General features: G+C 47.1%; 3 protein-coding genes across 4 annotated transcripts in view; 1 reads left to right on the top strand and 2 right to left on the bottom strand.

The window, feature by feature from the left end:
- Positions 1-2,080: 2,080 nt before the first annotated feature.
- LOC119453457 (nucleolar complex protein 4 homolog) lies at positions 2,081-5,352 on the top strand. The gene has a single exon (XM_037715490.2). The coding sequence runs from the start codon at positions 2,207-2,209 to the stop codon at positions 4,073-4,075; it is 1,869 nt and encodes a 622-aa protein (XP_037571418.1). The 5' UTR covers positions 2,081-2,206; the 3' UTR covers positions 4,076-5,352.
- A 4,811-nt stretch (positions 5,353-10,163) lies between these two features.
- Positions 10,164-24,373, bottom strand: LOC119454156 (centrosomal protein of 95 kDa-like). The gene is made up of 4 exons (XM_037716152.2): positions 24,332-24,373; positions 18,365-18,498; positions 16,597-16,681; positions 10,164-10,511 (listed from the first exon to the last, which is right to left on the bottom strand). Exons 1-4 carry the CDS (start codon positions 24,371-24,373, stop codon positions 10,368-10,370), a joined length of 405 nt encoding a protein of 134 aa, XP_037572080.2. The 3' UTR covers positions 10,164-10,367.
- The window catches only part of LOC125939705 (uncharacterized), a 29,760-nt gene continuing 22,752 nt past the window's right edge, over positions 18,365-25,372 (bottom strand). For both annotated transcript variants that reach the window (XM_049668161.1, XM_049668162.1), the window contains exons 8-9: positions 24,332-24,485; positions 18,365-18,498 (exon numbers count right to left, since the gene is read on the bottom strand). In XM_049668161.1, the coding sequence (XP_049524118.1) occupies positions 24,390-24,485 (96 nt within the window). In that variant the 3' untranslated portion in view covers positions 18,365-18,498; positions 24,332-24,389. The remainder of the gene's footprint in view (positions 18,499-24,331; positions 24,486-25,372) is intronic.

Genomic DNA, 25,372 nt, shown 5'->3' with positions numbered 1-25,372 from the left:
GTACATATACCCCACAGATATGGTGCACATCTCACCCTCGCATGCTTTCCCTCACCTCTTCATACAGCACGCGGCCGCGATTTTATCGCGCTTGACTTTATGCAGAACCGCAAGGCTACGTCGACGCCGATGGCGGGAATTCGCCTGGCATGTCCATATAATTGTCATTGCAATAAAAGCAACGTCATAATACCCCGTCGTGTCCGAATTTGTCTAAGAGGAGCACCATTTTCTTTTTTTTTTTTATTTTCGATCGCAGCTTGCAGCACAGAGCGCCCAATTTTACTATTGATCATCCTCCAGAATGTACGATCGTAACGCAAAGCAATTTGCAGTTTTGAAGGGGCTATGTCAAGAGCCCCACACCTATCACAAACAAATTCAACGCGGCCTTGACTTTGAGAAAACATAGTCAGGGTCAGTGCTGTGATCCCTTTGGTTGTTAGCACACTCTGTTCTCAGTCTGTCCCTGTTCAGTATTCCTGCAAAGTGCCAGAAACGGCCGAAGTGGTGGTTTTTTCCTTTTTTTTTTTTTCCTAGAAGGTCTTTATTGTGATATGACACTTTTGATGTATTTTATAAACAATCCGTGTTGTGTGTGACTTTCGCTAGCTGGCTTCAAGATTGCGAATTCGAACTGTTACTTGTCTGAAGGGCTGCGTTTCTCGGCCATTTACAGTGGCCCAGTCATTGCGACTAATTTGTGATTGATTCATTATAGACCAGAGACCAGCAAAAACGCGAGAGAGAGAAATAGGGCGGGTCCCGTGACGTATTCGTCACGCAATCGTCCGGCTCCTTTCGTGTGTCCTAAATTGCAGAAAAAAAAAAAAACATGTCTTTCAGCAAGCACCAACTTGGCCAACGAACAGTTCTGTACACGGGGCAAGTGGAAAGAGTCTATATGTTGATGGTGACGCTGGCCTCCTGAAACATGAGTTCGCGGCACTTCAAATATTTATATGTCTGCTATTATTAATCTAATTTGACATAATCTTGCGGTAGGACGCTCCTTAGAGGGCACGTAACAACTTCCAGCGTATAAGCAAAATTTGCTATGTGTCCTAGCATATAGTCCTTTAAAGCTTTTTCTGGTCACGAAACTCCCGTCTCAGTTTAATATAGAGCCAGCGCCTGCCGCTAGGGGCGCGGTAGTTAAAGAAAGGCCACCCAGCCGAGCGGCCGCGGCGGGCGGCGGCGGTATTTTTCTTCTCTGGTCACGTTGCTGCCGGAAGCCCAGCTTCGTTTCCATTTTATTTACATTCTATTTTGTCGTAGCAGTTACAGTATCCAAACTTGAACATCTGAGAGTGTTTTCTAACCGAAATCAAGTCAAGTACAAAAAGTAAACAATCTCAAAGTCAGCTGGCGGCTCCGTGTGTCAGCAGACAACGCGCATAGAATTCTTCTTACTGAGAAATCTGTCTTTAGTATTGAGGGACTATGGTCCTAGTGAGGGGCCCTTCAAAGCAACGCAGATGCTTCGAAAGATGCCGTAGTAGATTGCGCCGGAATAATTTAGACCATCCGAGGCTCTTCAAGGCCCATCCGAAGTTTGCTAAACGAGCGCGTTTGCATTCCATCGTCATCGGAATGCGGCCGCCGCCGCCGCTAGGAATCGAAACCATGACTTTCCAGCCTCGTGCTCACCAGTATAACGGCCGTAGCCACCACTCAGGCTGGGGCGCGTGTTGGTTACGTTTCCTTAGTCCATGCAATGTGCAAAATTTTACAGAATGACACTAGCCCGCACAAATCCTGTGTTCTTTTTGAACTTTTTAAGCGAGCAAAACGCTGCTGAAAGAGCTGCCGTGGTGCGGCAGTGCGGCAAGCCGCACCGGCCACGTCGCGAGCAGACGACAAATGCGAAACCAGCGAAACGACATGACATGGCGTCACACAAGAGGCGTTGCAGCGCAATGTTCTGCCATGCTAAAAACAAGCTGCCTATATAAAATAAAATTAATAAATCAAATTTTATAACGTTTAGAATGGTAATATTGCAGTAATTCTTCGTTTTTATGTCAAAAACAAATGTTTAAAGACTCGAACTTGTTTTACGCACTAGAGGACGCCACGCCAGCAGCAAACATGGCTGCCTCCATTCAAAAATCAAAACGGCGTGCAGTTCCGCGTGTGCATTCCCGGTAGTGGTTTATTTGCCTATATTTATGATCTCAAATAGTCTCCAGTGAGTTGGGGGACCATGGCTAAGCGCAAGAGAGGCAGGAATACTCGGAGTGCGGCCAGCAAGGTCAAGAATGGCGCCGTTACCGAAGACAGAGACATTTCCGATGCTGTCGAACATCCGTCACCAAGCGAAGAGACCTTAGCAGAAGGTAAGACGGCGGATGACTCGATCGGCGAAACCGACAGAAACAGCGTCGTCGAAGACGAGAGAAATTCGGACGCACCCGAGCGATCGCGAATCGTTCAACAAACCGTGGCGAAGCGCAAGCGTGCGGATCTGTCGGCCAGCGAAATCAAGAAAAATGCCGCGTTGATCCTCGAAGACAGAAAGAACATCAACCTCCTCATCGACATCGTCGACTGTCTGTCTTCCGACTCCGAGGACGTCGTGGTCGCTGCCGCCCAAGCGGCCAACAAGGTGTTCTGTCACTTCCTCAAAACGAGCACGGCCCTGTACGAGAGCGAAGCCGAAAAACCCGCCGAATCGCAAAACGCGCTCGAAAAGTTCAACTCATGGCTTCGGCAGCGGTACGCCGACGCGTGGCGCCGCATCGTCGCGATGCTGTCAGACGCCTCGTCCTCCGGCCGCATTCAGAGCCTTGCGCTCCAGGTCGCCATGAAGTGGATCGAGGTGGAGACCGTGCACAAGAAGCAGGGAGAACACCACGTCCCCAGCGCCAAAGTGGCGGACGTCGTCGAAGCGCTGCTCGACCCCGAGCGCGACATGAAGAGCGTCATCTCCAGGTTCAACCAGTTCCTCGACCTGGCCGACGTCAAGACGTACGCGCTCCGGGCGCTGGGCAAAGTGGCTCGGACCTGGAGGAAGATAGACGCCCAGGCGGCTACGAAACAAGATGGCGACGAGGACAAGGCGACGTCGAAAGAGGAAGAAGACGAGGAGGTGAAAGAGTCTTCATCGTCTGCGACGACGAAGAAACCGGAGATGACCGATCGATACCTGTCGAACCTCTATAACCTGCTCCTGGGTTTCGACATGACGGCGGAACCGCACAAGTCGGGAGAGCCCATTCCCGTTTTGGGGGGCGAGAGTGTTAACTACGTCATCAACCGCGAGCAAGAGGTCAAGCGCCTGTCGGCGGTGTGGATCACCTTCTTGCGACAGAAGCTTCCCATGAAGCTGTACCGGGAGCTGCTCATCCTGCTCCCCGACAAAGTGGTGCCATACATGCACAACCCTCTCCTGGTCACCGACTTCTTCATCGAGTCGTACAACCGCGGCGGCTCCTACAGTCTGCTGGCCCTTAACGGCCTCTTCTTGCTCATCCACCGGTACCACCTGGACTACCCCAACTTCTACGAGAAGCTGTACGCCCTGCTGGAGCCGGGCGTCTTCTACGAGAAGTACCGGGCCCGGTTCTTCTTCCTCACCGACCTGTTCCTGTCGTCGTCTCACCTTCCGGCGTATCTCGTCGCCTCGTTCGCCAAGAGGCTGGCTCGCATGGCCCTGGCGGCTCCCCCTTACGCCCTTCTCTATGTCATCCCGTTCATCGGCAACCTCCTGATAAGGCACCGCAGTCTGGTCACCATGATCAACGACTCTTCGGACCGGGACGTTTCCATAGACCCGTACGACGCGCAGCAGACGGACCCGAGCAAATCGCAGGCTGTAGACAGCTCCCTCTGGGAGCTGAAGACGCTGCAGAGTCATTGGTACCCGACGGTGGCCAAGAAGGCAAAGTTCATCGACGACAACCTGCCACGAATGGAGTGGGACTTCTCCGAACGACTCGAGGAGGGATATGCGGAGATGATGAAGCGCGCCAAGTCTGCCAAGCACAAGGAGGCGCCGACGAACTTCCACAAGGTTGAAGGACTCTTGAAGCAAAAGGAAGAGCTTCTGAGCGAGCTGTGGACATTGGAGTGAGGACGATCCTTAGGTTTTCACGAACTTGGCATGATGAAGACCATTCCATTGTGCGTAGATAACAATGTGGGCACAGTGTGTGTGCTCAGCATCTGTTCTCACGTGTGTCCTTGAAGAGGTGTTGTGCCTGCAGGCCATCGCTGTGCCTTTTCATTCTGGGTGACCATGGATGTCTTAAACATTGTTTGGAGTTCTGTAATTTTTCGCTCTTCCAGCAACTCATATACATCCACATTATCAGGACGTCTGCTGTACCTACTCAGCTACAAAGTGCTTGCATTAAAAAAATTACAGGAAAAAATTCCAGAATTACAGAATTGCTTGCGCTAAAAATACACTCAGGAAACTGGGTATGAAAGTACTCAATTACGTCATGTTTGTAAAAATTCTCCAAACATTATTAGTAGGCTACAAAGAGCTGTAACTTGCTCAGTCATGCTGGCACATTTTGAATTTAGTATGGATAGTTGCTGAAATACTGCAACAGTGTCACAGTTCACCTAAGGTTATTGCATATGGGAGCAGCAACACAGGTAAATTTCCTTGCTAAGCAATAACATCGACTGATCATTTTCTAGTGCTCCAGTGGCACTACGAAGGTGTGGTAATATCATTGAAGTTTCTTTGCTAGAGCAAGTTTGATAGCCATTATTGGTGTCTACTTATTTTCAAAACAAAGCTTGCTTTCTGGCGTGCGTAAACTTAGTGATGAAGATGAAGTTGCACTGACTGGCCAAGGTCAAACGCGAGAAAGTAGAGACATTTTAAAAAGAGCCTGTACTGGGGGTCCTTGGTCAAATCAATTTTCATCAAGCACTTGATTTAACCTTTGTAGTACTGTGAAACCAAACTCAAAGAACCGGTCGAAAATACCATAAGCATGTGGCTTATTGCATCTGAGATCAATTGTCGTTGGTACTATAGCTGATAAAATTTATGCAAAATATTGTTTATTCTCCTATTTCGAATATGATTTTTTTTGTTTCTAAGCATCTCATCCGTTAATTTTTTCTGTGCTCCCTGGAAGCAGGAAAAGTAGGATCTCTTGTGCAAGATTTGAACTTCATACCAGGCTGTGGGAAAGTGTTATAAAATAACCTATATTGCTGCTGGTAGACAAATAATTGCAAATAATTCTTTAAACTTTTTTTCATCTTTACCATTTAATATAGGCATTTTAATCTCGTCCTATCGTTATCGAGAACATTGGTGATTAGTTTCCTAAAATGCATTTGACCAGAATTGCTGCAAATTACAATAAAGCCTACATACTTGCATTCTACACATCCTTGTACAAACGAAAGCAGGTGGCAACGCCCCTTCGAAGTTCCCACACTAGCTCCTCATGATGACATGGATTCACATGGTGCCTGCTGCGGGATAATTAACGTTTCGTCGATAAAAAGTTCAACATTCCACTATTGAGGAACTAAACACTCAACATAAGGAGTCTTGAGAATTTTTTCGGCACAGAAACGCAACATGCAACCCGGATATACCAGTGCTGTGGTTTGCGCACAAAATTCAAGAAAGGAACTGTGCCCTTCCATTTTCCCCACTAACAACCAACATTTCCTCGCCATATAAATGAAAACAGTCCTGAAAGAATAGCTTCACGCTTCTAAACTGGTTTAATGCTACTCTTTACTATCCCTTTAAAGAATTACCTTAGACAAAAATGCTGGCAAGCGTCGGAGCATCCCAAGTTTCCTGTGCTGCTTGTTTCTTCGAACCAGTTTCGGTAGCAGTATACGGGAGGTGGATGTGTCACAATCATAGATCAGCATACTCACTCGCGAATACACTTGCTTTACTCGCTCTAAGCTCATTTCGCAGGTGGGAATGAGTGCTAGTGAGCTTCAGTGGATGTGAAGAGGAGCGACATGAGTTTGAACGAAAGTCGCTGACGTGAGTTTGAGTGGGTGACGGTCAGCAAGCGTGAGTAGACATGAATATGCGAGTGACAGGGTGCCAGTAAGTGTCAATGGAGGCAACTGCGTTCGCGAGTGAATCTTGGTGAGCATAGGTAGGAACGTGAGTTAGCGCCAGCGAGTGCACATGGCCTACAAAATTATTGGTGAGCGAATATCCACTTATTCTGCCGACCTATGTTCACAACGTCACGAGACACTGGCTTGATCCTGTGACTGCTGCTGCTGCTGCAACATGCAAGCGCACCCAGAAGAAACACATCCGGCGCTCCATTTAATTATGAGCAAGCATCATACCGAGCCTTATCTCTACACAATGCCAGAAAAATTTGCTTGTTAGTGTCAAACTAAAATATTTCTTAAACATTTCCTAACCTTCACATTTCATAGGTATCATCTTTTTACTTGCGAGAAACATGTGGCAGAATTTCCAGAATTTCAAAAATGTGTTTCAGTACTCCTTCAAGTAGTGCACTTCTCGTTTCTGTGCTACACACTAGGACCGCAAGAAAATTGCCTTCTGTTTCGTGTTGTGGAAACACAGGCTATTGAAGGACCCCTCACCAGGTGTGGGCATTGCGAAGAGACGAGCACAGTGCGTAGATCATGCAGTAATGATGAAGCATCATGACAGGTAATCATGCAGCAAACTGTTACACCGATGTATGCCACGCACACTGCCGAAAATTCTGAAAAAAGCTTGCGCAGTTTTCTCCTTGAAGGAGCAGCATTGGCCATGAGCAGAACGACGTCACGTGCAAAAGCGCTTCTACCTCACGCACAGTGCGTGTACTGCAAAAATTACCAGCAGCAGCGAGAGCTCGGTGATTCACATGACATGCAGTGTGTGCGGAATTGCCTCTGGAAATATGCTATGCAGCATTAAAAGGAGGGGGGAGGTCGGGGGTGAGGGTTATGAAAATGGAGGCGAGTCCTTGGCTCCAATGCAAGAGAAACGTTGCCGTCAGGTGCTGGGTGAGCTCGCCTCATTGCATGATGGCCTCCCAATTGTATTTTGTTTGCTTTTACGTCGGCTACTACTGAAGTTTTTCTCAAAGAAACTTTCGAAGATGTACGCGAATCCAAGCAACTCATACACAAAGGGAAGATGTAATAGGGAGAGAGAGACGGAGAAAGAAAACATTTATTTCTGTTTGGGTGGGCATTCTTGCACCCTTCAGAATTCCCAGAGGTTTGATTTGTCACTGCCTAAAATCTACTCAAAAATTTTAATTATTCACTACTGCTGCCGGTGTCGAGCTGTGTATTCATGGCTTGGTAGGGCTGCGTTGCTGGCAGTTTGCTGGCTCACATTTGATAGCCGACCAGGCTGCTGCTCAAGTATACTTGCTGAAAGTATATATTTCACAGCTTTGCTGTAAAATTCTCTTGGTGCAATGCTCCCTGAACAGGGCCTTCACAACTTCTAGCATATGACCAAAACTTTCAATGGGACCTGGTGAGGGGCACTTGAACCGTTCATATTTTTTTGTTTTAACCAAAAGTGATCTTATTCTGCCTTTGTTTTGTTTTTTTTAATGCGTACTTCCAAACTTCACTCCATCAAAAACCCTTCTGAAGCTTTTTCAACCTATTTGATTAAGATTTTAAGCGAGAAAACCCCACTTTACCTCTTCGCCATGCCGTATATATGTACTTGTGATTTCCGCAAACGATACCAGTATAGATGCTATCGTTCGAAATCTGCCAAATAGTGCAAAATGGCTCGATTCCGAAAACGTGGTCTTTGAGCACCTACGCAGCACCTTTATGTAGTAGAAAAGGGACCGCAATAAACACACTCCTCCAGTGCTGATGAAATGGCTGCCATCTACGTTGCAAAGACGAATACTGAATTATAGTGGCCTTCTAGGCACTGAAAAAGTGCAGTCATCTCTGTAGTAAAACAAAAAATAGGGAAATAACCACAGGTTTCAAACACTGGCACTTTAGCCATCTACATAGTAGAAATATAACTAAGCGGCAGTGCTGAGTTTGTCCAAATCGCTTTGAGAACAGGATTATTGACGTTGACGAGCACACACCAGGATCGTGTTGACGAGCTGAGCTCCTCCAAAAAACTTAAGGGGTTAAAGTGATACTTCAGCTACTCGCTCATCATGTCAGACTGCCTTCTGTAATGTATAAGTTATATGCCATCTTATGAGCACTGTTATGTGGTAACAACTCTGAAGCTTCTCTTGTGTGCATCGCGCTTTGTCTCGTGGAAATTTGGCACCAGTGAATCATGTTCCCCAGTACCTGCGGCTCACTGACCCATACTTCCTGTCTGATACTCTTGCTGAACCCTGAAAAACTATATATTTGTGAAAAGCAGTTTCCTGCGACTCAACTAGCAAGTACTATCTTGGACAAACGTGAAATACGAAAAAGTTAAAGCTAACTACAATCCGTTTGTGTATGCTTGTACGCTCAGCCTGGTGCCTACACCACCTTTGACCCCCAACAGGATACACGGCAGTCCAAACTCACAGATTCAATTTTGCAATTTGTATCTAGCTAACTAGGACAACACTGCAGCAAACAAGATCCATTAGCAAAAAAAAAAAAAAGAGTTGTCCTTATCAGCGCAATACAATCTGTTAAGTATGAACCAGCTAGTTTAGCAGTGTGCATCGTGTAGTCACTAACCACAAGAGAAGTTCTTTACACATTTTCATTCAAATTTCATTTGTCTACAACAGCACATTGTTTGATGGTGTCTTTGCACAATAGAGTTTCTAAATACATACCCTAAAGAGAAATCTGGCACTATAGTCTATGAAAGTTTCTTCTTGAACGGGAATGACGGGAAGTACATGCCTGAACTTCATTGTTTTGGCTTCAAATGACCTTGTGGATTGCTATATTAGCCTTCTTATAGCTCATTCCTCATTAGAAGATCATCTTATGCCAATAATTAGAGTCATTTAACCTATAATTTCTGCCATTTGGCAGGACATTACAAATAAGAATAGTTCACTTGGAATATAAAAAGAAAATCAGCAGGCACGGTGAGAGACTTGCCAAACATTAGCTACATCTAGCGACACACATGGCTAAAACTGCTGAAATTTATTTGTGCTAGAAATCATGCATAAAACATGTTTATCATAAACGAAAAGTATTTAACTGCTCTAAAGGCCTGACTCACAAGGCGCCCATCGTACGTGTCTGTGAGGCTGTACGTGCCTGTTCTACGCATCTCGCGCGGGCAACACGAGTATCTGGCCATGCCAAATATGAGCGTATGCGCCCAAAGTGGCAAGCAGTGCGCCCGACATCACGCGGCCAACATGCAAACTTCCGGCACGGATGCTGAAACAAGTTAGTTTTGGTTTTGAGGATGTGTACTTACAAACTTTGTGTTTCTCAATTTGAAAGCAATTTAGTACCTCTAGTATTGATAAATAGAAAGAAAGCAAAATGAACTTTAGAATAAGCTGTCCTCAAACTCAAACTTTTCCGCTGACGGTGATCTAGCAGCACTGTGCTATGTGCAGTGAAGCATGCATGACAGCTGAATTTATTGCACTCTAGTAATGAAACTCTGTGATACAAGGAAAAACCAAAAGGCTCCAACTAAGCCTTCTATAAGGCAAGTCAGCCACATTGTATCCCCTTCACGTGCTGTGTCCATGCACGTCAAGATAGTGCCTCAAAAGCAAAATCACCGATAAAAATGATATTTAAAGTTCATTGCAAACACCTTGAAGCACTTCCGATTGGACCTTTGCTGCAAGCTTGAATACTATGTGTGGGTGTTTTAGTAAAACGAGTTGAAAGATCTGAGTGCCTGCTCTCAGTATCAGTATGTCATCATGGGACGGGTCCACTTCTTTCATCGTTTTTATACAATGTTTTACATCACGTGTATATTCCAAGTACCTGGACCGGTGCTTTCCAAGTATGCTACACATGAAATAGTTGATGTTCTCACGTGAATCTGACGTTTCTGTTGAGAATTCCCACATGAAGTCCACATCCTGTAAACTTGACAAAACCCGCTAAAGAATTGAAAATTAATATGTCGTGCAGCCGTATGCTTTTCATGATTCTAAAGGTGTAAAAATGTAGGGAAACTTTTAAAGGACAGAATTAAATTGGCACCTGAAGCGGTTATTCAAAGGTAGTCCATGTAGAAGAAGACAAACCGACAGAAATTAAATATTTTATTTCCTAAGTCTGGTTGAGTGATAAAAGCCGCGGAACTCATGTTTAAAAAATTTTGTGACTGAAGTCAACAGGGCCTGTTCAAGGCCAAAAAGTGTTCAATGATGGCAGTGATGATGACAGGGATGATGGCAGTGAAAGATGACTTGGAATGGAAAGAAGGGTCATGTAGTCTGGCGCTGTAAGCTTCAGACACGTCTGCTTCGCTTCTGGCTTGGCACGGCTTGGTTCGTGGACACCCAGCCCTCCTGTGGCTGGGCCACGAGACGGTACAGGTTTCGCGTCTCGGCTTCTAACTGCTCCTTGAAGTCACGCCGCATTCTCTCGAGCACCTGGGATGAGATAAAGGGAAATTCTGTAAGAAAACTAGCAGCACCCTATAGTTTTGCTAGGACTGCGTCTTTTCATTACTGATGACCAGCCAAGGAAACAAGGCTGACAGAAACAACAGATAAATACAGCAAGTGAATGGTGGGCAATTACAGAAAAAAAAGAAACTGACAGACTCCAACAATTCCTCTGGCTGTGAACTCTGGCCAGGGGCTTTAACTACAACCGCATCAACGGCTTGGCAAACTTGTAGAGTACCAATGTCGGGTGGAAACTACTTAAACAGAGCTCAACCACCAATTACTGCTCGTAAATGAAGTGCGTCTCACTTTTGCAAATAAGGTGTCTGTTCACCTATTTGAGCCCTCGAAGAGAGATATGACTAAGTGAAAGATAACTACACCCTTTGTTCCGCTGTTGCAACAGAGAATAAATACAAGGCCGAATTCAGATTGAAGCTGGTGGCTTCGGTGCAGCCATGTTGTCATGTTAGTGACACTAACCACACAAACCCCACAGTGCTAAATTCAAAAGTTAGCATGCTTGTGTAAGCCACAAAACTCATTATAGCTTCTTGCGCATGCGCATTTTCGATTAGCTATATCATAGCATGTGCATGCATTAGTGAGCCATCTGTTGCAATCACTGAAAAAGATTTCATTTTCCTAAACACCACGTGACCTGCTGACCATTTGCTACTGGTTGCTGATTTTTAACATTCCTTGAATGATAAAGCATCACTCTGCAAATGCTCATTTTAGCTATATGGTGTATACATGTACCCTCTATTCCCAAAATAATCTTGAGTTGTGAATAAGTGCTTGTTAACTCTTCCTAGGTCCTTCATATTTTGTGCCTACTGGAGTTCAACAATGAATCATTACCAACTTGCTAAACTTTCAGTTCAGGTTGATGGCCAGTAAACAGAGGGGTTTGTGTATGCTATACAGGCGTGCAAAGTCTCTCCTGCCTTTACAACGAAGCACTCGGGACCTCCAAAAATCCTTCATAACCTCGTAAAGGTCGCACACTTTACCACTTACAACATGGCAGGCTCAGTGGTGGAACAGCCATTTGACAGCCTGATCTTATGCAAGCAAAGAGGTGATTTGAGGCAGTGATAAGCACTTTTTGCACAGTGTCAAGTGTACATCTGTACACCACATGGTCTCGATGTTAACTGATATAGTAAACAAATACGGTATAGACCACTTATAACGTAACCGCTTATAGTGCAGGACCGGATATAGTGCGGTCTTTTCAGACTCCAGTTAATTTTCCCATAGCACTCCATGTATACACATATTGCGTATAGTGCAGTTGCGGGAAACGAAATACCGGTTACAGTGCGGCTGTCTGGGAGTACAGAAGTGCGGAGATGGCGAACGCTCCCCTCAAACGGGTGCCCAAAGAAGTGCTCGAGGAAGAAAGAGGGACGAAGTGGAGCAGAAGGGCACGTGGTGCGAACAAACAACCAGTGAGGCTGAAACCAGAATCTTGAGTGCGAGTCGTGAAATATCACGGCGCGTATAGCGAGCGAGGACCACGAAACTGCTAACGCTTGCCAACGCTCACTTCACGATAACGGCAGTAAACGAAACTTCAGGGAGCGGGCGGCGCCGGCACAGCACGGTGAAGGGCGCACGCGGAGACCATGGAATGTGAGGGAGGAGGGCGGCGGGGAAGCGGACTTCGCCTCAGCAACTCCGCCGCTTTGGTGGCTCCCCTCGCCCTCCCTCGTAGGTCCCTCACTTGCACTGTGCACGCCCGCCGCAGTGCAGGCGCCGCCACTTCAGCCGGCCCGGCGCCAGCTCTCCGAAGTTTCGTTTTCTGCCGTTATCGGGAAGCAGGCGTTTGCCGGTGTGGGCAGTTTCGTTGGCTGGCCTAGGACAGCGCCGCTGCTTCCCTCTGCGCCGTAGCCGCAGCGTGCATGGTCAACACGTGACTAGAAAGTAGAGGAAGCATAAAGGAGAAAGAAGGGTTCACTGCCATTTTCTACGCGTAGCTACGGTAGCGTGGCTGAGACGTCGGCACATACACGCATCTTCCGGCGCAACGCAGAATCGGCGACCTTGCCATTTGAGAGAGAGTGAAATTTCCGCCCCGTTTTTTTTTTTCTTTTTTTTTTTTGTTCGCACGCGAGGCTGAGGGGTCTCTCTTAAGCTTTTACTCTATGGCGGTGCCGGAGCAATGTCGGTCGGAGGCGCCGCCGCGAGAATTATTTAGAATTAACGAGATTCCACTGTAAATTGAATGCAAACGTTCTAGCCGCATTCCTCGACTGTCGCATACACGTGGCGGCTCGGTGCACATGTTTTGCATATGTGCAGGCCTTGAAAATTGTTGCTTTGGTTATAGTGCGGTACTGCTTATAATGCGGATATTCGCGACTCCGGCGGCTTACGTTATAAGCGGTCTACACTGTATAGCAGAGCCTGCTTTAGGCGTATCAACCTGGAATAAGGGATAAAAATTACCAGGCTAGTTTCGTCAATTTTTAATAGAATGCAAAAGGCGATTGCACATTTGCCGTGCTTAAAGCAAGGAAAAACTAAAAAAAAAAAATTTAACATCATGGAACAAGGACACGTAAGGAACGTCAAGGCCATAGGCCATACACAACTACACCAAATTTATACCGAGGACGTCCAGAGATTACTTTCTAACATGCAAAGTCTCTCCTGCGTAACTGTGCGTTGGGTCATGTGAAAGCTGTTTAAATTACAGCCATTGGATATGCTCCTCTGATCATGCTGCCTTGCAGCAAGGAAGGTCCCCACTAAAAGCAAATTATTGGCTGCTGGTTAAACTGCCCTGCCTTCCCCTCTTTTCTTATTTTTCTGCTCCTCCACCTAACCAGGTAGCAGTTGAATACGTATGTTACAAGGTATCTTTAAAGTTTCACTGTCAACAACTATGCTAAACAATGTGTGACCGAACATATTATTCAAAGCTGCTCCATGATCTGACAGCCTCGTTGAACAAGCTCAGCGCCCAGTAGTATGAGGAACAGAGAACTGCAGCGCAAACAGCACAAACAAGACCGCACAGCGGCAGAACATTGGAACCTTCGCCAGAGAGAAATGCAACAAAAGAGTGAAAACAACTAAAAGAGGAGTGATGGCATCAGCTATGGCCACTCGGTTCCCCTCCATGATGATGGTGGTGGTGACGATGTTAGCGTGCTTTAGGTTTTGGTTCCAGTTTTAGTAGTGAGGCAGCTGTTATGCTTCCTTGGCGCAGGCGTGGCGCAACTTTCCACTAAAATGCCATGTTGGAGCACGATGGCGCAAAAGGGCCACTCTTGGAACAATTTGGCGCAGCTGTTCCACCATTGCAGGCCACAAGCACGTTCAGGACACGAAAACCTTTATTTAACATGAATTAAAGTGAGACTAAGTGAATTAAGTCAGTGATTTCTGTGTGCACATTTTGTCTGACAGAATGTGCAACTACAGCCAACCCTATTGCACCAAAGTTCAAAGCATCCTCTGCGGTGAAACGCAGCAGCTATGCAAAGTAAAGCTGCAGATTAGGGAATGCTGCTATCGTCTCTCTTGCCATCAAAGTACTATACTCGGTTCGTTTACAGGATCTATATCAATGTTGCTTTCGGTGACATTCACACTGTTTCTGCCCTAGATGGCTTTGAAGACATCGTCGGTCGTCAGTTACGACTTCATCCTGTCGTCTTCAACTGTGACGTATCTGTCAGCCGTCGCAGCTGCATATGCATCGCAATAAGCAGCATACAAGTTTAGCAATTCCTGGAGCAGTGCAGCAGGACTACTATTGACATCGGCACGATCATCAAGTGCATCGCTAGTGCTGCCGTTAGCACTAGGGCAGAGAGCACCTTGGTGATTTCTGCAGAGGGCAGCGGCAGCACCGCCATGCGTTGTTCATTGTAAAGCAACAAATCAGCTATTGGAGTTGCCTTAACTCCTTCGTTGCACAGGCGAATTTGCTGCAGTGGTCTTCGTTGCAGAGGCATTCAAAATCAATATGAAAGATAGGAATTCTATTAACAATAAATATGAAAGATAGGAATTCTGCCGGGACATATTCAGTCCTTCCTTATACAGGCCATTTTGCTGTAGAGGCATTTGACTGTACTACTCAAGCTGTCCAGCATCTCCCTGGTGAAAATTCTTGGTTCATCTGCAGGCTCTTTATCATTTATATAATTTTATCATCAACCTTCTTAAGCTTCATTTAATCGTTATTCATGGTTAGTTACTGACGGCACAAAGCGCATTTGCAATTTAGCATTGTTCATATGTCACGTATTGCCCCGGCAAGCTGCTAATGGGCCATCAAAATTGACAGGACATCTTTCGCACCCAATTTTGAGGCATCGCACTTGCATCTCTTTCGTATACAATCAATCACACTTTTTCTTTTATCGCTGTTTTCAGTACACGCAGAAGCTCGATAATCTGAGCACACAGCTGCCAGCACTTGTGCCACCGGTGGGCCCTTGGGAAACCGAGCTAATAATGGTACAGTATAGACCACTTATAACGTAACCGCTTATAGTGCAGGACCGGATATAGTGCAGTCTTTTCAGACTCCCGTTAATTTTCCCATAGCACTCCATGTATACACGTATCGCTTATAGTGCAGTTGCGGGAAACGGAATACCGGTTACAGTGCGGCTGCCTGGGAGTACAGAAGTCAGCGGGAGACGGCGAACGCTCCCCTCAAACGGAGTGCTCGAGGAATAGAGAGAGACGAAGTGGAGGAGAAGGGCACGTGGTGCGAACGAACAGCCAGTGAGGCTGAAACCGGAATCTTGAGTGAGAGTCGTGAAATATCACGGCGCGCATAGCGAGCGAGGGCCACAAAACTGCCAGCGCCGGCCAACGCTCGCTTCACGATAACGGCAGTAAACGAAACTTCAGGGAGCGGGCGGCGCCGGCACAGCACGGCGAAGGGCGCACGCGGAGACCGTGGAATGTGAGGGAAGAGGGCGGCAGGGAAGCGGATTTCGCCTCGGCAACTCCGCCGCTTCGGTGGCTCCCCTTGCCCTCCCTCGTAGTTCCCTCACTTTCGACTGTCACCGTGCGCGCCCGCCGCCTGCACGGCTCCAGCCGGCCCGACGCCAGCTCCTAAGTTTCGTTTTCTGCCGGTATCGGGAAGCGGGCGTTTGCCGGCGTGGGCAGTTTCGTTGGCCGGCCTAGGATAGCACCACTGCTTCCCTCTGCGCCGTAGCCGCAGCCAGCTTGCAAGGTCAACACGTGACTAGAAAGTAGAGGAAGCATAAAGGAGAAAGAAGGGTTCACTGCCATTTTCTACGCATGGCTACAGTAGCTGGCTACGGTAGCGTGGATGAGACGTCGGCACGTACACGCATGTTTCGGTGCAACGCAGAATCGGCGACCTTGCCATTTGAGAGAGGGTGAAATTTCCGCCGCATTTTTTTTCTTTCTTTTTTTTTTTTTTTGTTTTGTTCGCGCCCAACATTGAGAGGTCTCTCCTAAGGTTTTATTCTGTGGCGGTGCCGGAGCAATGCCGGTCGGAGGCGCCGCTGCGTGATTTGGATTCGAATTAACGAGATTCGACTGTAAACTGAATGCAAACGTCCTAGCCGCATTCCTCGACTGTCGCATCACGCGTGGCGGCTCGGTGCACATGTTTTGCATATGTGCGAGCCTTGAAAATTGTTGCTTTGGTTATAGCGCGGTACCGCTAATAGCACGGATATTCGCGACTCCAGCAACTTATGTTATAAGCGGTCTACACTGTATACGCTGACGGCGAGAGTAGTTGTGATGCACGGTGACTGCAGTCGGCCCCCCAGCGCTCATCAGTGGCGCAACAAGCGTTGGCCGCCATGCAATTCGAGTGTTGCATTTGAATCGCTTAAAACAGTTAAAAAAATACTTAATATTAGATACTTTAGGGACAATATTGTCATGTTGGACGCAACCTTTATTATAACAATGTTTGAACTACGAGTCTCTCGCAATTAGCTCCCCCCCCCCCCCCCCCCCAAATCAACTCATCGCCAAACTTCAGTACACACTGTCCAAGCAGCCCCTAGGCCAACCTTGGAGGCAAGGTGTTCAGTCACGTCTCACTCACCCTGCTCTGAGCTGCGACTCGCTGCTTCATCTCCACCTTCTCCTTGGCCAGTGACTCCGTGAGCAGAGAAAGCTGCGTCTGGTAGCTGTGGTGTGCGTGACATTACGGGTCAAGGAGGAACTCAACACATCGGCGACACCCTGTGGAGATCCCCAACGATATGCACACCTAACAAATACTTTAATTAATCATATATACAGCATTATTAAGGACAGTCACCGATCTTTGTTCTCGATGCCCACAGAGAACTCCCAGCAGGTTGATCCTGGAGGCGTAAACTCACCGACAACTTTCTCTGCCAATGAAGGGAAAGCTACGGGGACAGAGCTTTTTGCTCGTGTATTACTGCGCCAAGAAGACTGGAGGAGTTTGACAGCGCTTTCGATTTCTCGAAACAAAGACTGAATCAGCGTGGCTTCCACGAGCGACGGTTTCGCATTTGCCCAAATGCAAAAATAACAAGCCGAACAAAGCCATATTTAACACTCAGTAGTGTGATCTGTCTTAATTTGCTGCTGTGAATAAGACGTTTATGTTTTCTCTTCCCCAGCTCAAGCTAACACGTATGGAATATGGTATTTTCTTTAAAGAACTCCCCAACTCGTGTGTTTTTTCACCGTAGCTTTCCCTTCAATGCCATGGAAAGTTGCCCCCAAGTATATAGTGCACCGTACATCTTCTCTTAAGTTTCGATGCGATAGTAATGTTAGATAGCTTGGCAAGAGAATGAGCATTCGGAATGGGCAGTCAACCTTTAGAATCTGAGTAAGGGTGCATTTATCTAAGCCAATCGCTCACAGGGGACCGGGACCATGAAGACTGGTTGGAAAAAATGGGTTGGAAACATGCGGCAGGCATTCCCAAGAAATGACCAGCACCTTACTGCCGTTCTTGAAAAGAAAAGTGTACAAGCCTTGCATTCCACGGGTGCTAACATATGGGGCACAAACTTGGAGGTTAACAAAAAAGTATTTGAAGAAGTTAAGGGCCGTGCAGCGAGCAGTGGAATGAAAAATTTTAGGCATGACATTAAGAGACAGGAAGACAGCAGTGTGGATTAGAAAGCAAAAAGTGGTGGACAATATTCTAGTTGACATTAAGAGAAATGAAATGAAGCTGGGCAGGCCATGTAATGCACGAGGACAGATAACCGGTGGTTTATTATTAGAGTTGCAGAATGGGTGCCAAGGAAAGGGAAGCGCAGTTGATGATGGCATAGAACTACGTGGTGTGATGAAATTAGGAAATCTGCAGGCACAACTTGGAATCAGCTAGCACCAGACAGGGGCAATTAGAGAACGCTGAAAGAGGCCCTAGTCCTGCAGTGGACATAAGGATAGGCTGACTATGATGATGATGAAGTTTCAATGCAACGTAACGTGAGTGACATCGTGTGGAGATCGCCAACAATGCCTACACCTGATAAGCATTCTTAATACGATATCATTGCACAGGACATTTGCCAGCCTTCATTGGTAACATTCACACAAAGCTCCTTGTGGGCCACTCCCGGAGGGAGTGTAATCAAAGGCATGGCTGGGATGATCTCGATTCCAGTGCACGATATGTTTCCTTGAAGGGTTTTAACGCAACAGAGACACCAAGAACTACAAAGTGTGGCGCTTAATCGTGCACCATGCCTGTCAAACTGCAGTTGCCGTGCTGTTTCACACACCCAGTTGCACAATATTTGCACATCTCTATGAATAAATAAATATAAAAGTAATAAACTAACAGGCAAGCAATGATTTCATTGCACCAAGGATACAAGTTTTCAAGTGAAGCCAGGTAGACTTGGTGCCTGTCCTGCTCCCGGACTTGTCGCTCACGCACGGTGGCTTGGATGTCAACAAGGTCCTGCTTCCGTGCACGGATGCTCTCCTTGAATGTTTCTTGCAGCATCTGAAAGACAGACAAGAAACGTGGCAGGCAAGACCAGGCGTCTACTTTTTTAATGCTCTCCCAGAGTGCTCATCCTACGTGAGTCAATACAAATGTTAACAAAATATTAGCACTGCAATCCATAATAGAAAGTTTTAAAGTTTATTAGTCCCCACAAAACGAAGGAGGGAAAGAGACCTCGGAGCAAAAAGCTACAAAGTGTAGCCTGAGAAGGGTCCTCGGGACACTTCTCAGGCTACATGGTGGCAGGTTTCGCGCGCAATCTAGGTGACAATAACCACGGCCGTTCGATAAAAAAAAGGTGCGGCCTGCCGTGTCGGGCGCGTTGCAATGGGAGCGAATGTGACAGCCGTAGTTGCACGGTCGGCCGCTTGGCTGGGCCGAACGGCGCTAGTCATCGGCGATGGAACGCGCTGTCGGCTGGCACGCGCGACGGCGTTCCAAGCGCGTTCCTGACGCATTTGCTATGCCGATGCCAGACAACAGCCCCCGACGTGTGGCGCCGCGGCGGATCACACCGTTTTCGATGCAAGCGGCAGGCCGCACCTTTTTTTTATCCAGCGGCCGTGCAATAACACGTGACGACACAGAAGCACAAAGCGTCTCTTTACGTTTTATTGTCCCCTAGTTTATGTGCAAAGCCTGTCATCATGGGATACAGATACCAACTGTCTCAAAACAAAGAGGGGGGTATTCTGTAAGTGTCCACCTAGTGGACGTATCCATTTCATCTGCTGCTGCAGTTCTGATTGGCTGGGCTGAGGTACATGTGAGAAGGAGACAGGCACCCCCAGCCACTCAGCACTTCAATACCAGACGAAATTGACATGTCCACTAGGTGGACCCTTACAGAATACCCCCCCCCCCCCCCAGTATACCCTGCTTATAACGAACCTCCATATAACGAATTCCTGGATATAACAAAGTTTTTCTATTCCCCGCCGTTACTCCATAGAAGCACATGTATTTGAGACCTCTACGTAACAAAGTGGCAGCGAGAGACCCCCTCCGATATAACGAATTTTCCTCTCCGACAACCTAGAGATTTCGCCCCAAATTTTGTCATTTTTGCGCGAGCAGCAACCGGAAGCACCTTCTCCGTCGTGACAGAATGCAAAGTGGGCACACGTGTGCGTGCGTACGTGTGCAAGGCGGGCCTGCATCCCTCGACCCGGCGATCTTGCCGCCGTGGGCGTGACCTTTCCCCTTCCCTTCATTCAAACCTTATCCTGCCGCTGGCTGCAGCTGGCCTAGCCCGCCAAGCCGGCACTCTCTCCTTTTCCAGTTGATGTTACCGACGCGCTGGTACACGCTGTGATCCATCACACTCGATGAGTGCGGACACGCGCTGTGAAACGCTGGTGGAGAAGCGAGCCAAGTGACCTTCGTGCTGTTGTCTATCGCTTCAACGCAAACTGAGCGCCGAGAACACACAACACGCACAAAGCTACGAGCCGCCGACTGCTAGACTCTGCCCAAACGCAGATCGCTTTCAAGATACGGCCCGCGCGCCGCCGCGCAGGACGCAGTTGATGCCAGAGTACAGTACAACGCCGCCCCGCTATCCCTCCCCCCTCGCTCCCTCGCCGGTGCCTCGAGCGCAACGGAAGAAGGCGCGCTTCCTCCCTGCTTTTCTAGCGTGCGAGAGATTTAGACGCAATCGTCGGCTCCCCTCGCACGTTTTCCCTCGCACATACAGCATACGGCGCGTGGTGACTGCGTTATCGCCCTTGGACTTTATACTGAATATCTATGAGCCAAAACCAATTTGAGGGCAACAACGCATCATAGACACCATTTTTATATAGCAAATAAAGATCTCAAGGGCCATACTTTTGCTGGCGGAAACCGAAAATACGTCATAGTTATCGCCCCAAGCACTTGGGGCGGCCAATGCCATCCTCAAGCTACCAAGCCAAGCAACATGAAAAGTCAAAATGGCCACTCAGGCCGGCGCACAGTTCGCAACGTATGATGCGGGAACGGTCCCACAATTGCGACGCAATAGCGGGGTTACCAATGCATTGGGTTCTATGGGAGCTGTGTCGGGACCGGCCGAAAACGACGTAACAGCCGGGAAAACGTAGCCCCCGGGAACGTAACAGCGGGGTTCTACTGTAACACTATACGATGCTACGACGTCATCGTGGCGCTCGCTCTTCATTTCCGATGCCTTGCGTTTGTGCGAAACGACACACGTCCACGCATCCGGTACCTGGTGTGACATTCGCGCGTTACAATTGAGGGCGCGTTAGAATCAAGTAAACACGGTAAGCGTTTCTTTTCCGAATTTTCGTGCCGAACCTTCATATAACGAAATCCTCTTTATAATGAAGTTTTTCGGGAATTTGTCAATTTCGTTATATCCAGGTTTAACTGTATACCCAATTTAGTCCTGCAAACACACACAAAGCGGTTGACGGAGCAAGGCGTGCTGTCTTGAGGCCACACAACTTTCAGCTACAATCAGTTATTTTCCTGGACTTCTAAAGTGATTGCATGAATTTCTTTGCAAGGGGCTCGTGACGGCCTCTAACGCAGAGAGAAAAACTGTCCAAAGGCAGGAGGAGGACAGTGGTGTTGGCTGCAGATGGATCTAGTCTTGCAAAGGCATGCCGGCACTTGCATGCCTGCCAACCCCTGAACAAAATCATAAAAATCCTGCAGGTACTACGCCCTTTAATGGTCACAATTTTAATGGTCACCACCATAAAAGTAAGGAGGCAGAAACAAATCCTATGTGCTCACAGCCTAGTTTATCCATGTATTCAACAATGAACTGCATACAAAACCACAAACTTTAAAAAAGTTTTGTCATTTTAATGTTGCACAAAAATTTATTCGCTTGTCTTTTCTTTTTCTCGAAATAGGTAACTGACAAATTTATATCTGCCATAAAGAAATTTGGCTCCGGGTGGATGCATTTCTTGAAAAAAAATTACACCATCTTCCCATAGGGGAACCCTGAGTAGTATGCGAAGCAGCCATGGGGTCGACTCAAGTTCCCATTAGTTTTCAGATCAGCCTGTCGCCGCTGCCGTTTCGTGGCAGCGGCTCGAGCCCTCTTCTCCGTGGCGCTGTCCACGGCGCTGACACTGGCGTTGACGCTGGCGCTGTCCGTGGCACTCGTCGCGGCGTTGCGGGAGGAGAATGAGAGGACGAAGTGAATGATGATGAGTGGGCGAAGCACCTGGGGATCATTCGGACAAAACGTCGGAAGCGTTCTCCGGAAGCCGGAAGCTGGCTTCCGGAACTGGAAGCGGAACCGGAAGTGGAACCGGAAGTCTAACCGAAAGTGGAAGTGGAACCGGAAGTGGACACCGCACGGCGGAGGGAGGGAAGGAGTGACATAGCCCCGAGCATAAGGTGCTTCGCATCTAAAAAAAAAAATTTGGCTCTCAAAGTGTCAACTACTGTGGGTCTTAGTGTGCCACAGAGATAAATGTGATGTGATGTAAATATGTCGTGCATCACTAAAGCTGCCAAAAGCGATATACAAGGGGATGAGACACAGCAACGACAGGACGCCTACAACGAGCAGTCCAACTGCATTAATTCTTTCCCTACCGCACCCATTCAGCATTGTTAGACCGCTAACTATGGTTTCAAGCGCCATTTTCGAGACCTTCCGCAGCACTCACAAGTCCACCACGCCATCTAGCTTATAGTATAAGAACTAGTTTCGTTTTCCGTACAGTTAGCTTTCTTTTTGCATGGTGAGGATTTTGAATGGGCTCAAGGGAAGTGGGAGTTTCAAAGCGAAAATGCCCACCCCCACAAACCCTGTGCGTGCTTAGATAAATTGCGAATCTCGCGATTGTGCCGTGTCTGCAGTTGATTTTTTTCGATGGCACGAACAGTAGCAAGTCAGAGGATGTTGCCGTCTTATATGAACTTAATTTAGAGAGCAATGATGCAGGGTGCACCGCAAGTTTGAGCTTTTCCACTATCTCAAGCTATTCCACAACAGCCAGCTAAATTGAATACTACATACCGGAATTCCAAAGAAATGCCAAGTCAGCAAAATTGTGCAAAAGATAACATTTACGGCAAGACTTGCAATGTTCCCCTATGTTTCACATTAAAAAACTGCTTTGCAACATGGCACACACAACTATAGGGCTTTCAGCTAATTTTTTGTAGCGGGAGTATTGTTCAAGATAAAATTTTGATTTCTTCACAGATACTGGCGCTCTGATGGTGATGTATATTCAACAACCTTTATAGCATTTTCTTTTTACAAACAAGTGTATTTTATCAAGTATTGTTAAATTTTACTCTACAATATTGTTTTGGGCAACTAAAATATAATGCTACTGCATACAACTCGCTAATAAAATTTCTATGCCTGGAAAGAACATTTATTCTGGGGGGAGGTATTCTGTAAGAGTCCACCTGGTGGACTGTCCATTTCGGCCGCTGCTGATTGACTGCAGCTGCACGAGCGAAGAGGAGACAGGTGCCCCCAGCCTCCTTCTCGCTCGTACAGCTGAAGCCAATCAGCGACAGCCGAAATGGACAGTCCACCAGGTGGACTCTTACAGAATATCTCCCCTGCTTTCCTTTCGTGTATTGCACACAATTTTGAATTGAATAGTTCTTTCAGAAAAGAAAATCTAGTATAACATTCAAAAGGTCGCCATTTTTCCCAAGGTAGGGAAAGAGTTAAGCGAATGCCACTGATTACCGAGTGGTGGTGTGAAGAAAACTGATGCAAAACAGGAGTAACTGGAAATCGCTGGGCGTGCAGCATTTCGTACAAAATTTACTACAGGAAACTCTGGCAGTGCGACCATTCAGCTACCATGGGAATGATGGATGGCATGCATGAATTTGCCTAACATTTGTGTCCATGGCTTCAGAGCTCTCTCAATTTTCCAGCAAACATATTTTGTCTATACGTATGAAGGCAACGAGTTTCTGAGTGCATGTGTAATCTTTATAAATTGTTACTCTTAGAATATATTGTTCACTGTGGGCAATCTGAATATTCACAATGTCGTTTAAGCCAGAAGAATGAAGATTACACAAATTCGATGTGAGGAGACAGAGGCTGCGTACGCGAACCAAGAGCTCCAAGTGAGGCGAGGCAAGGCACGGTTCTCGGAGGCCACGTGCGGTTGACTGTAGTTGCCAGGGGAAGGACCAGGTGGCGTGAGTGCAGCAGCGAGAGAGAAAGGAAGATGTGCGTGGCACGGAGTGTGTGTGGTGTGTACGGATGGACAGCATGTGGACAGCATTCCCAGCTAGGTTTTAAGGCGAAAGCCTTATATGTCTCATCGTTCAGTTGACCTTCAACGTCCTTGGACGAAAACCGTGTTGTCGACGCAAAATCGTACAAAAATGGCCGACACCACAAAAAGTAAAGACACAATGCCGGGTTGGTGTAGTGACTTACTACACCAACCCGGCATTGCGTCTTACCGTACCTATATGCAAACACTCACGCAACAATTTTGATGGTGTGCGGGTCACCGTCGTCGTAGTCTTCTATGAGTAAGCAAAGTACAAAAACGTGAAGAAATGCTCGGATTGACGTCAGATTTCTCAGTGACTAACTACACCAACCCGAAATCGTGTCTAACCTATATGCAAACACTCACGCAACAATTTTGATGGTGTGCGGGTCACCGTCGTGTATCGTCTTCTATGAGTAAGCGAATTAAGAGGATGAGTAAGGGGGATGACTAAGCGAATTAAGGGGGTCAGTGTTTAGTGCACGGGACTTCGGCTTTTGCCTTCAAATCGTCGTAGGGATAATATAAGAGACCTTGTGAATTTTTTGCTTCCTTCCCCCGTGAGATCCCTACCCATAAGCAGCAGGCTGACTAACCTGCTGCTGCCGATGCTTGTAGTAGAGCCGGCGTGAGCGCATAATCCGGTTGCGCTCATCATGGTGCCGCTTGAGCCGTGCCGCCTGCTGCCGTCGGTCGTTCTCGAAGTGCATCGATGGTCTGGTGCAGTTGCCTTTGTGCTTCGAGCTCATTCTGAAAACAACAAAAATGTTGGGAACATTTCAAAAGCGTGCATTTGCTCACTGGGTAGGCGTCAAGGCAAAATAAGTTCTTTCAAGTGGTTGCACTGACTGCTAGCCTCTCTGAAGAGAAAAAAAAAAATAAAGGAAGGTCTGAAGGTCCCAGCCAGTGCCCATGCATTTCTATAAGCCCAAACTTTCGTTATTTCGATACCAAAAATTTGCCTTCATCAGATAAGCCCCTTAGTGGCAGCTCCGTCTGTCTCGGAGGAGCTTAGTGGACAGTGAATGCACAGATCACACATCATCTCTCTTCGAAAATGCCTATTTTCAGCCCACCCTATGGAAGATTTTCAAGCCATAACTGCAGCTCACAATGCTTGATTACAGTATTTACCCAATTCTAACGTTACCCCCTTTTAAAAAAAGAAAAAAAAATTGGGTTAAGATAGCCTGCGTGGTGCAGTGGGACACAAAACCAAAACAACCTACGTTCGCATGCTTTACCGCATAACATGTACGTACGGCGACAAATCTGACTTCAAAACAAATCGAGTGGCGAAGCTGACTTTATGAAACTGGCGGCCATTGTGCAACAATTTTTCTTGCTAGACAATCGGGTGTGCATCAGATTTCTACTTTGTTTAGGAGCTTTAATCTAATTTCTACGTTAGTTACTACTTTGGACACATAGAAAGCGGGCGCGTGTTTGATTTGGGGGCATGTAGCATTCGGGCAAATACTGCCAAATGAATCGGCGGTTGTTTTGCAGCTCTTTCTGCATCTTGTTTAATTCAACCTGCCGGATAATTCTATCAATTTCGTCGGTCCCATCAGCGTGGAATTAACAGAAGTCAACTGTATTTTTAAAGACTGCCTACAGTCGTCACAGAACCGACT

Source organism: Dermacentor silvarum, chromosome 5 (genome assembly GCF_013339745.2).
Source record: "Dermacentor silvarum isolate Dsil-2018 chromosome 5, BIME_Dsil_1.4, whole genome shotgun sequence".
NCBI lineage: Eukaryota > Metazoa > Arthropoda > Arachnida > Ixodida > Ixodidae > Dermacentor > Dermacentor silvarum.
This window is presented reverse-complemented; position numbering and strand designations above follow the sequence as displayed.

Excerpts from the sequence above, each read along its gene's own strand:
- LOC119454156 (XM_037716152.2), bottom strand. The coding sequence starts at position 24,373 with ATGCGCTCACGCCGGCTCTACTACAAGCATCGGCAGCAGCAG. Across the intron at positions 18,499-24,331 it reads ACAAGCATCGGCAGCAGCAG|ATGCTGCAAGAAACATTCAA; the intron begins GTTAGTCAGCCT and ends TCTGTCTTTCAG. Across the intron at positions 10,512-16,596 it reads GAGTCGCAGCTCAGAGCAGG|GTGCTCGAGAGAATGCGGCG; the intron begins GTGAGTGAGACG and ends ATCTCATCCCAG.
- LOC119453457 (XM_037715490.2), top strand. The coding sequence starts at position 2,207 with ATGGCTAAGCGCAAGAGAGGCAGGAATACTCGGAGTGCGGCCAGCAAG.